General features: G+C 41.1%; 1 protein-coding gene across 4 annotated transcripts in view; it reads right to left on the bottom strand.

Annotated features, from left to right (window-relative positions):
- Positions 1 to 4,904: 4,904 nt before the first annotated feature.
- VEGFD (vascular endothelial growth factor D) overlaps positions 4,905 to 12,170 on the bottom strand; it is a 31,550-nt gene continuing 24,284 nt past the window's right edge. For all 4 annotated transcript variants that reach the window (XM_068395458.1, XM_068395459.1, XM_068395460.1 and 1 more), the window contains 4 exons: positions 11,100 to 11,248; positions 9,654 to 9,751; positions 7,050 to 7,245; positions 4,905 to 5,573 (listed from right to left, as the gene is read on the bottom strand). In XM_068395458.1, coding sequence (XP_068251559.1) covers positions 5,447 to 5,573; positions 7,050 to 7,245; positions 9,654 to 9,751; positions 11,100 to 11,248 — 570 coding nt within the window. In that variant the 3' untranslated portion in view covers positions 4,905 to 5,446. The remainder of the gene's footprint in view (positions 5,574 to 7,049; positions 7,246 to 9,653; positions 9,752 to 11,099; positions 11,249 to 12,170) is intronic.

Raw genomic sequence — 12,170 nt, 5'->3', positions numbered from 1 at the left:
GGAGACCAAAACGGGTATTAATGGCATAGAAGTCAAAATACAGATCAAACCCTGACAGCATCCTTTTATGTACTCATTTTGCTTTATTGGCTAAAGGAGTAGTTTCCTTTTAACTTATTTTAAAACAGACTTTCTCTCCCCCAAGTGAAAAGTTTTTATTGAAGTTTTTGAAAAACTGCTGGTGTAGGAGTCTGACAGAAGTAAAATAATTGGCAGTACATCATTTCTAACCCCTGACTTGTTTGGTTTTTAATGTAGACTGTAATAAATGAGAACATAGATTCACTTGTCCTGGTAACCACCTTGTAGTTCCAGAGAGACCAATTCACTCCATGAATCCAAAATTAGAAGGTGACAACCTCTTTGATATTTTAAAGTTGAAAGCATTTGTCAGTTATTTAGAAAATACAGAGGAAACTGGCAGCTGAAGGAGCTTCCATAAATTTTGTTTTGGGTTTTCAAGGTTTCCCTTTCCTTGTTTTACCCTACTGTAAAGCAAAATAACTCTTGATTTAAATAGCGTAACTCCTGGCTTACAGTGGTACAGGAGAACAAAAAGAAACCGAAGCAGATTCACATTATTTTTTGACTGGAAAACAGGAAGGGACCTTAAGAGTCAGCTGGACTTGATGCCCAAAGGATACATATAGATTTATATGTTTGAAATGTATATGAGTATGACAGGATTTATATATGGTCTGTCAACCTTCCTATGAATAATGCTTGCTATAAGCAATGTCACAGTACATAACATACGATGGCTTTCTAAGTAAATGATAGCAGTACTTTCAAGATTTGCTTGAATTTCTTTAGTGTCACTGCCATTCTGTAAGATCACACATACCTCTGTCCTTCTAGAAGTCAAGTACATTTTTTGGAAGTAGATGAAGATTTCCTGACTCTTTCAAATGCAGTGTGCATATTTTGCTATTATTCTCATTGTCTTTTCCCTTGCCCCCTCCCTGCAAAAAGCACATGCAAGTGAAAGCTGGCTACTCATAAAAACTGGTGTTTTTAGAAACTTCATGCGTGTTTATTTAGAATTAACAATGATTATTTAAGTATTCTCATTCCTATTATACACACGAATATGTAGAGACCGTAATCGAAATATCACATTAAAGACCTCCCTCACTACATAAAAAATTAAGACACACCATAACAGGAAGTTTTAGCATTATTATTCTGACTATGAAATCTATAAATCATGTCCATATGCTTAAAAAGCAAGTCACGCTGAACACAGTAATAAAAGGCATTTCAAACTTCAAAGAAAACGTTCCTCTGCTGAATAACCTTCCCTCTGAGAAGGTCATTTAGTCATAGGTTACGAGCTAATGACATCAGTCAAAAACCAGATCTGCCATGAATTTTGCATACCTCTTTTAAGTCTTCTGAATTGTTATATTAAATCTCTGTTATTAAATTCTGATGTATCGATATGATAGATAACATAAAGCATTTCTATTTTAAAGTTAGTTGAATATTTTCAAATTGATCAAATAATCCAGAATTTCTGAAATAAAATAACATTATGAGTTTTTATAAATCCTCATCAAATTCTAATTATCTAGTCGTGTTTCCATCTCCACCCAGAGCCTCCTTTTAGTCATCGTTTTCCAAAGGATTTATGGCTGTGCCACAGTGTTAGCAGCATCCAGATCTTCTTGGGGCTGTGGCAATGAAGACCGTCATGCAGCACTGACATTTACAACATTCTGCTTAAACTCTTGAGCTTTTCCACATAGTATTTCAGTGAATGTTACAAATATCCAGTGTATGCTCTAGCTTTGGTCATCTTCTAATCGCACAGGAGAGCGGGATGGAAAAGAGCAGTACCCTGCAATGCAGAGACTGACACAGGGCCTTAGGAGAAGATGACCTGCCAGGAGGGGAATTTACTGTAAAGGAAAGAAGCTGTAAGATCCCTGTGCTGCAAACACAGCAGTGCATGAGTGCAGTCCAAAAAGGGTCAAGGCTTCAGAAGGTAGAAGTGACTTTCTTCTATGGGAGCCAATCGGAGGGGAAGGATGGCCAATGCTTATACTCAAGCAACTGGTTTTCAGGGCTAGGGAAAGGTGTTGTCCTGTTCCTGCGCAGGTAAGTGTGAATCTGGTTGATTGAGAGCTCTTGGGCATCTCTGCTCTCCTGCCTGGGACAGTGCCACGTGGCAGGTGAAGTGAGAGGGGATGGATCCATCATACAGAGTTGCAGGGGAAGGCTACAGGACTGCAGAGCTGTCCTGGTGTGTGTGGCGTCCTTGAGTACGGGACACCGGCAAGAGGCATCCTCCTCCTCTGCCAGCCCTGGCACAGTGTGGGGGCTCACCTCCACCTCATTTTGTGACCTGGTGGGCCAGAGGCAGCTGAGTGACAGATGAATGAGTTAATGGAGAGAGAAGGAGTTGTATGTGGTCTTGTGCTGCACCAGGAGGGAAAGAGCTGAGGGTGAGGTTAGTGTGCGCGTATTCACACACGCACCCCAAGTCTGTTATCCTGCAAAGGTTTGAGTGTGAGTTTCAACTTTGTGTACCAGAGTTGACAATCTGATTTAAAGCACAAAGAAGTACATTTATAAGCCTTCTGGAAATTAGGGCTAAGAATCTCTAAAGAGCATGAAAGTTATAAACTAGATAAATATTTAAGTGTACTGGCTGCTTAGGCCACTCTTGTTAGTGAATGCCACCACAAGCAGTTTCCTTTTCCACCTTCACAGTAAGCCTAAGACCTGTTCTGATTTCACAAGCTTTCTGGCACATTGCTGCTGCAAAATGGAAATCCCTCACAGGTAAAAGAACTTGTAGGGGATTAAATGTGAAAGAACATTGAATTCTACATTAACCTTCAGGTGTGTTTTTGATGATCAAACATTCTCTGGTGTTTGAGCATGTTTCTATCAAAAATATTTACCTAAGCTTTTCACAAAGTGATCTGCAAGAGGTAAGCACAACATTTTGAGGTTGAGCATTAAATTCACCCAGAGGCTTAGGCTGAACAAAGCCCATGGACATGACAACACCTCGCTCCTTCCCATTCGATCTTCAGTCCTTAGTCCTCCAGTCACAGGTCTGATTTTCTGTGGTGTAGGAAGGTGTGAAAACCTCAGAGCAGGGTTCACAGTGGTGGTCAGCAATGGTACCTTTCTAACCTGGGTATCCTAATGGCTGTTGCATTCTCCTGGGGGTTAGGTGGTTCATGTTCAAATCCCTCTCTGCCTCAGTGAGGAAAGCTTTTGAACACGGTTTTCAGCCCCTCAGTGACTGCTTTATCTAAGAGCCTTCTGGAGCTGAAGCAGACTCATTTGTCTCTCAGGTTGGAGCAGTTCTGTTTTGTAAAAAAAAGTTAATATATTCACCGGTCAGGACAGAAAACTGAGGAAGCCTCTACAGATTGACGAGTCTCAGGCATAATTAATACTGGGTCCGGTTGCTAAACTCCAATTTAAGAAAAGCTAGGAAATGCAAAAGTTAAACTCTTTCCACAAAATTTAGCTGTACAAATACTGTTGTATAGTTTCGCACAAAGGTGTATTTTTACTCCGTGTGCCTCTGGTACCACGAGTCAAGTGTCTGGTTTGCCTCTGCAGCTCCCTGCCTTTCTGAGGAATGTACTAATGGTGTAGCCTATTGGCAGTCCAACCACGAGGTCGAGGTGCCCCCGACAGGGCTAAGTGAGCAACGATGGGGCAGTTCATTCCTTTTATGGACCCTTGTATAGCTCAGGGACTTCACCCACCATGTACACGTGTCTGAATTTAGAACCTCTCAGAGGAGCGAGGGAAATGTAAGGGTGTGCTTCTGTTGCCAAGCTGGTACACTTGGTTTTGCACTGGGGTCACATTCACCTTCTTGTCCATGTAGAGTGCATGCTAGTTGAACATGGTCTGTGGTCTGGAGGAGAACCCAGTGCAGACCAGTAGGTAAACCTACTGCAGGGGCTTCTCGCTGTATGCTCACAGGTCAGAGTGTGCCGCTTGGTCAGAAGATCCCAGGCCAGTTCCCAGCACAGGTAACAAAAACAGCCTGCTGATACGTTTGCACAGACCTAGATCACAGATGGCTTGGGAAGCACTCAGAGCAGTCATGCAGGTTCGAATCCTAAATGCCTTACTCAGACAAAAGACACGTTAAATTATTTTGTGCTTTGTGCAACAATTTAATCAATCTTACAGGATTTGGCTCTAATTTTATTTACAAGCAATTTGTTTTTTTCCCTATACGAATATAAAAAGATCTCAGATGCACATCAAAAAAGCCGTTTTCTATTCCCTGTGTTGTGTCAACCTTTCCATCGCTGTAGCAGTTGTTTCATTTGCTCTATTCCCTTCACTCACAGTGCAGTGTAGAATTGGAGAATTCAGCAAAGGGGAAAAAATGATTCAGTCGTCAAGACTATCACTTCCAGTTCAGGATTATTGCTCACAATATTTTCTCTGGACTGGCTCAGTCGAGACTTCAGTGGCTCAGAAAATAATGCTGTCCTTGTACTTGATTTGGTTAAAACACTGTTACTCAGGCCTCACACTGGTGAAAGGAATGTCAGTGCAAAGGAGATATTTTCATAGTGTGGTAAGCTAAAAGGAAAACTATCTTTTAGTGAACCGTGCCTTTCCAAAAATCACTGAAGAGTTAGTACTAGTGTGGCTGTTATCCCCTTAGGGAGGTTAACACACTACACCAGGAACAAATAAATAAATCACACATGGTTGTCAGGCAGACGTGGGAAAAATGATTCTTCTTTATTGAAACTATTGGATCAAGTGACCTTGTTTCGACCTGGGTTTGGGCAGAAGCCAGTCCCAGAGGGACAAACATAAGGCGGCTGTGCTTGAGATGGCTTTGGGTTTTTGCTTATTTTCTTTTGGTTAGGCAGACTTTTAAAATAACAGAGAAAAATCAAAACCACTCGAATAACTGATGTATTTATTTTCTTATATACACTTAAATATGGCACATCTGACAGTAGTTGTACAATAAACTCAAAATTATAATCAAAGCTGGACAGTAGATCAAATAACTCAGTGCTGAACTTACTAGAAGCCAAATCCTGTACACTGAATTTCTGAAGAAAGTTTTACCCAGGAGCTGCATTACCTAAGGATTCAAAGGCTAAGACTATCTAGTCTCAATTTCTGAAAGACTGGCTGGTGACTGTGACTCTGTAACCAATATACCAGCTTCATCTTCCTTAATGTTAACATTGAACTGGCACTTTCCACTCTCTCTTCCACGCAGCCAGCAGTTCACCGGTTGTTGTTACCTCTTAGCGAACAATTACCAAAGTCCCAGAGGATTCACCTGCAGTTAGTGATTACTCTAATAAATAAATGCAGACTGGATTCATTCTTCTGCTGTTAATGTGGAAGATGTTTGTGTTTGCTATTGTTTGAAAGTCAGTGACAGCTACTTTGCAAAGCAGTGGATTTTTGGAGAATAGGGGAAGCTCAGTCAAGGAGTTTCTTTGCTTTGGGACCCATGAGAACCTCTCTTCTCCTTCGGACAGCGACAATGCCTGGGACACACTGGTTTTGCAGTTGGGCATGTTCTGGGTTGGGATGGGCATTTGTCCTCACAGCTGTTTGATAAAGGAGAAAAAAGGAAAAAGAGAGAAGCATTGAAATATGATAATTCGTCACTGTCGCAGTCCTCAACTTTTTCATCACTGAACACTGCAATGCTCTCTAGACAATGTTTGGGAAAGTGTCGACACCCTACAACACAGGGAGACAAGACTGCTGCGTGACAGTTATTGTCTACAGCAGCAGGTTTTGCTGTTGTCCATTTGTCCACAGTCACGACCTAAGTAATGCTTTCATTTTTTGCGATCAGTGAAGTCCAGAGTGTCAGCACTGGATAGTGCTGCCCTCAAATTCTGTGAAGTACCTTAGCTCACCTGATGCTTCAGCTTTGGTCCTCCAGGAATACTGGGCATAAAAGTCTAGCATAAAAATCCCGTGTCCAGATTATAGTAACTTTTAGAAGCCAAACTCATGTAAAGTAATGATTGCGTTGATCCCTTCTCACCTGTCTGTGGCACATAAATGACCAAGTCTCTCATGCTCACTTTCAGCTCTGCTGATGCTATTTTTATACTTGTTGTCAACTATTTTATGCTTGTCTGTATTTTCAAAGGTGAACCTTAAGATGCAAAGGTTACTTCTGCCACAGCTTCTTCTCCATGAATAAACCTATGAAGTCTATGAGAATGGATCCTGTGGGTGACCATTCAGTGAACTGCAGCTCTGCTAAGGTACCCAGGGAAACGGGACGCTGACTGTCCTTTCAGACAGAGGTCCTGAATGCTCTTGGGTCTCTACACATGGCCAAGGTTTTCTGAGAAGGAAATTTTGAAAATAAACTAATGCATGAAAAAAAGAGTATTTTAAAAGGGTATTTTCTATCAAAGTTTTGCCAGAGAAACCTTAAAACTAATTACGCAAAAGGCTTAGGGAAATGCATGGAGTATAACAGCCCTATAACAATTTATCAGCTTCTCAGTGGAATCAGAGCTGATTGAGTAGCTTTGTATATGTGCAAAATTGCACTAGCTCTAGAAAATCACTTGCTCTGAGGACAAACTGAATAAGGAACGAGCTGTATGCTGTGGGTGCCAACGTAGGGACCTTTTGTCGCTAGACATCCGTGAGTCTGCATTCAGCTGTGACAGAGAACACAGGCTGGGTTCTTCCTACCTACAAATGCAAGACTCGGTATCTCACTGTAAATCCCCTGTGTCACACAGTAATTTCAACTGTAGCACAGTTTTAACCATCATTCCCTTAAGATAAGGGGAAAAAAAAGTAATAAGTATTGATAGTTGAGTAGCATCCTTGTCTAGACTTCTTTAGAATGTGTTAATTAAATAAACTTTAGACTCCTTCTATGAAGCAAGTATTGTAAATATCATTTCTATTATTATTATCTCCCTAACTGCAGCAAGGTATTTTATTCCAGGTGGACCTCCTAGCTAATTCAGCACTCACACCTCCAGCATCTACGCAAGCTAATTCAGATCTTGCAGCATAGACACTGAATGACGAGGAACACTTACCTGCAGGTTTCAGCATGAAATATCTTGTGTTTTAGAGCACAGCTTTCCTGGCTCTCCCTACACAAATAGCAGCTGCAGTTCTCTTTACTTTGAAAGAAATCTGTGGGACACTTCTGTCTACAGATGCATTCACAGTTTTCTTCATCAAATTCCATATGTTGTCCGCACATAGCCAGCTCAGCAAGAGGAGGGAATCCTGCAACAGCACACACATCTTTTAGTAGTAAGCTTTACGTGTCTAAATCCTGCTTTTGAAGAGACTAGCTCTTTCTTTACAATCACTAGAACTCACTCATGTACTCTCTGATAGAGTCTAGTGTTCAGAATTTCTGTTGTAACGTACAGTGCAGAAAAGGACTTGAGAGGATTGAGCTGATTATTTTTCTTACTCTTAATACCGCTATTTCTTGTGGGTTGAACTCTGCATAAAAATATTTTATTTTGGGGCTGTGTATTAAAAGACCATAGTGCTAGGTTTTGGAATGCACAAGTCTTTACTGGACAGCAGGTTTTAAAAAGAAAATCTCAAAAAGGATTTAGTCTGCACCATGACAAAAATGCACATCCACGCGAACTGTCATGCTCACCACTCAGTGTACTTCACTATCCATGTACTGCGGAAATTTTGCAAAAGTAATGCTGTGTCTAGTAAGGTGCGAGCTGGTCTAGTGCGTCAATAAGAGCATACGCACACTTGTCAGTTAAAGATAAAAGAAAATACTTTGTTTCAGAAACAAAACCCGAGCCAAATGAATGCACTGTCTAATACCTCATCTATCTTCCCTCAAAATACACATCTGGAGTACAATATGAGGCTAATCCTACCAAAAAGGGAACACATTTAGTGAAAGGTTTATTAAAATGCTAGCAGCACATCCCTGGTTAAAGGTCATGGCATATAATGTGTCATTGGGAAGGTAATTTCCTGTAGTTTTACAATTAGCTCTTGGGTTTAACCTACGGAATGTGGAATGTAACCTGCATCTGCGACCTCTGTAGCCTGAGCTCTGATCTCTGTGGCCAGAAAAGGCTTGCACATTTCTTGAAAGAAACCGTCATTATTATTTACTTAATGCTGGAAAACCAATATCCAGACAGAATAAAACACAAGACCTTTTGGAATGGTGGAAGGAATCTGCCCCAAATTCTTGGAAGACAAACCCCTTCCTTGGGGTGATAAAGCTTGGCATGTGTGAAGTGGCGTAGAGTGTTTCAGTCTCGCTTTGTTTCAACCTCAAAGACAGATTTTAAGTTATTTTGTCATTGTGCCAAACACAATGTACTTCAGAGAATGATATTTTATCTGGTGAAATATTGAATCTATGTCAACAAAAGCTATAATTCAGCAAGCCACAATTTTTAATGCTCCAGGCTGACCTTACAAAAGGCTGAGTTAGGGGGACTCTGGCTATTCACAGTCCTTTTGACATACTCTGAAATACAGAGTACTAATCCTTTCTTGAGTGAAAAGTCTAACTTGAGCTTAATTACCTAACTGGATAGTCAAATGATCTGATCCAGAATGAGAACAGATCCTACAGAAACCACTACGCAACTGATCTCTTGCTTATTAACATTAGGAGACTGTAATCAACAGATCAGTTTATGAGATTATTTAGTGTTATTTTAGCCTGCTAGTCTAGGAATTGCTTGCCAGCATGCTTTTATTGTTGCCTTGGATGGTTTATTCTTTTGCTTGCTGCATGTAGGTTAAACCACAAAGGCAAGGCTTCCTTCTGTTCTGCTTCTAGTGCTCTAGTGCTCCTTCCTTGTATCTGCTCTAGTGCTATGATAATTTTATTTTGACTGGTACAATTTCCTGAGAAAAACAATTTTAAAAAAAACCTTTTACAGGGCTTGGAGAAATTTTAACTTTTCTTAATGTTTACTGCTAGTAAGTATCTTTAGACTTACACAGTTACCCCCCCAGAATATTTCCTGCAAATTTCTTTGACAGATTAAAGTTTTCCAGGAAAAGCAGAGGGAGAAGGGAAGTAGTGTACACTTCTGTGAATTTTACCCTCTTCCATTTCGTTCCACAGACCCGAAGGGGTATGTGTGCATACTCCTGAGTATATATGGCACACCAGTTTGAAAATTTCCTGAATACCTTATCATAAAAAGTAGTCAGATACTTTGAAAGGCCATGTAATCTTTTGCACTGTCTGCAGCTAATAGAGAGGACTGATTTTGCATGCTTAAGTCTGTTCTTAAGAATTTCCCACGATAAAGATTCAGCACCTTCCCCATGCAATATATTCCAGGACCTAATTTTTTCTACAATTAAAAAGTTTTCCCTAATGCCCATCATACAATTTAAGGTCCATGTAAAATAAAAATTTATCCAGAGTGCCTGCTTCACTAACTCCTATTCAGGTTGCTAATATAGAGGGAGTAAAACGTCCAAGCAAAAAACATGAGATGGGGATAAGCACATATGAGTGTTTATTTTCAGGTGAGTTTCTACACCATAAGCCAAGTTTATCTAGAGAGGTGGAATCAAAACTATAACTCTCTCAACGGAAAAATGGAACAAACCCAAAATGAAACACAAGCAGCCTGGAGATAGTAAGCAAAAGCATCCATTTGTAATTTCATCTTTACCTTCTCTTCTGTTGGAGTGCTGTACATCTACAACACATTCACATTTGTCGCTATCCCAGATCCATCCATTATGGCAAAGTTTGTTGGTAAAGGGGCATCTAGAAGAAAAAAAAATAGGAATTAAAAAAAAAATTAGGAGCATCATGTAGTCTTTTGGCAAAATGAGCCTGCTGGTGTGCTAGGTCTGCCACTTCTACTACGTGAAGGTATGGCATCTGTGTGCATTACTGCTGCAAACTGAAAACCTTGGGACTGGATGGTTTTGCTGATAGGGCTGAGCTGTTTGGCTCACAGCAGCTAGGAGGAGCAGGTACAGCACATGTTTCAGATTACATCCTTAGGAAACAGCTACAATTTCGCAGATCCTCTTTTCCATAAAACAGCTCTACCCCACCCAGGGTAATCTTTGTCTTACAGTATTCGTGCCATGTAACTGTATTCAATTTTGCCATGCTGCCAGAAAGTGCAGCTCCAGTTTAAATTTGCCCATGCTTAAGGATGTACAGTGGACTGTTTTCAGGGTCAGAGGGGACAGTTTGGCTTTTAGCTACTTGGCCCTGGGAGGGGAACTCACAAACTAGAAGGTGGCTGAAGTTCTTCTGTGTTTGCATAGGAAGGGGATTCAGAGTGGCCAGTAGGCTGAGTGAGGGCTGGAGTGGCTTTGCTGAAATGCCACCTCTCCCCCAGCCCAGATGTCTAACTAAAGGGCAGTTATGGGGGAAAGCCTACATGCAAGGTTAGACAGAGACATCTGAGCTAACTTCACATGGGTCAATCCAGCTGGCTGTGTTTCTAGTCTTTCTTAAATTAGTGTAGCTTGTTCTCATCAGGACTACAAGTATTTTATACCATATTTTGGAGTTAGATGTGAGAACACTTTTCTCCAGCCAATGAGCCTAACAGAGGCAAACGAGGACTGGACCAGAAAGTACAAAACCACAGTTTGCACTGCTTCTGACCTGATGTGCCATGAGGTATGGCAGAGGGCTTTAGCTTAAGCACAGGACTCTGTGTGCCCTGGCTAAAAAATGTGCAAGCAGAGTTGGTCATGTCAGGTTGAAAAAGTCAAATACCCAAATAGCCCCAGTGGACTGTAGGGCTAATATGCGCACTTTGAGTCCCCACTTAGGCACCTAAGTGTCTTAACGACTCCAGATCCTGCTGAACTAGCCTAGCCTGCTGTTTGTTGGATTCTGGTGTCTGTTCACTTATAATTAGGTGGTCCATTCACCCATTCACACCATTCTGGTGTCCATTCACCAGGTTTAGTTGAAGCTTTGAAACCCTGAGTGATAATCAAATTATTTGGAAAAAACGTTGGGATAACAGAAAGTGAAGGCACCATTGTAATGACCAAACCTGAACAAAATAATTTTTGGACAAAACCTGAACAAAATACTTCGGACTGCACAACATGTGTAGGATTTTGTAAATGAGGGAGCTTACCCATCTTCTTCCGGGTACTGAACAGATCTTCGTATGATGGTGTACTGGTGACGCTGGGTATTTGACAGACATTTACAGCCTGTGTGATTGGCAATTTTGATTGGCACAGGCTCAGGAACACTTGTCAAGGGAACTGAGATCTCAAAGAGCTAGGTGGGTGAAATAAATAACATTTATTTTTCAGTTTCCTTTATACAGTTACTATTTGGAGTTTCAAATCAAAACCTCTTATCCTTTGCCACCAGTTTCCCCACTGTTGCTCTTTTCTAGAGATAGTTACCATAGGTATAAGTGAGGGGGTGGGCACTGAGAGTTTTGAAGAGTAAACAATGCCCACCAAGGTCAGAACTTGCCAAAATGCTGGTCCCAGTGCTGTATTACCAGCTATTAAACACCCAAGATCATTCAAAATTATTTGCAAACACACTCAAATGCCTCTTCTGGATGCAAGGGCCAAATGAAAAAGATATAGGTGTTGGAAATTTGTTCTCAATTGTATAGAATCATAGAATTATAGAATCATTTTGGTTGGAAAGGACCTTTAAGATCATCGAGTCCAAGCATTAACCTAACACTGCCAAGTCCACCACTAAACAGTATCCCTAAGCACCACATCTACTCGTCTTTTAAATACCTCCAGGGATGGTGACTCCACCACTTCCCTGGGCAGCCTGTTCCATTGCTTGATAACCCTTTCTGTGAAGAAATTTTTTCCTGATACCCAATCTAAACCTCCCCTGGCACAACTTGAGGCTGTTTCCTCTTGTCCTATCGCTTATTACCTCAGAGAAGAGACTAACACCCTTCTCACTACAACCTCCTTTCAGGTACTGGTAGACAGCAATTGATTCTCAACCACTTATGAAGACAGCTATTTAACTGTCCTAGGGTATAGTCACAGTATGCATCTTTAGGGGCCTAACTTAACCCCCACGGCCTCCGCAGAGAGGGAAGAAACAAGAGTAAATAGAGGAGTTCATTGCACTTCGGTTGGGTTCCTGCAGGGCATCATCCTGGAAGCATCTCTCTCTTGGCTATAGCAGGAACCTAAGGAACCAAGCAGCCTACCTT

The sequence above is a fragment of the Nyctibius grandis genome, chromosome 2, assembly GCF_013368605.1.
Source record: "Nyctibius grandis isolate bNycGra1 chromosome 2, bNycGra1.pri, whole genome shotgun sequence".
NCBI classification, from domain to species: domain Eukaryota; kingdom Metazoa; phylum Chordata; class Aves; order Nyctibiiformes; family Nyctibiidae; genus Nyctibius; species Nyctibius grandis.
Note: the sequence above shows the minus strand (reverse complement) of the source record. Positions and strands in the feature narration are given on the sequence as shown.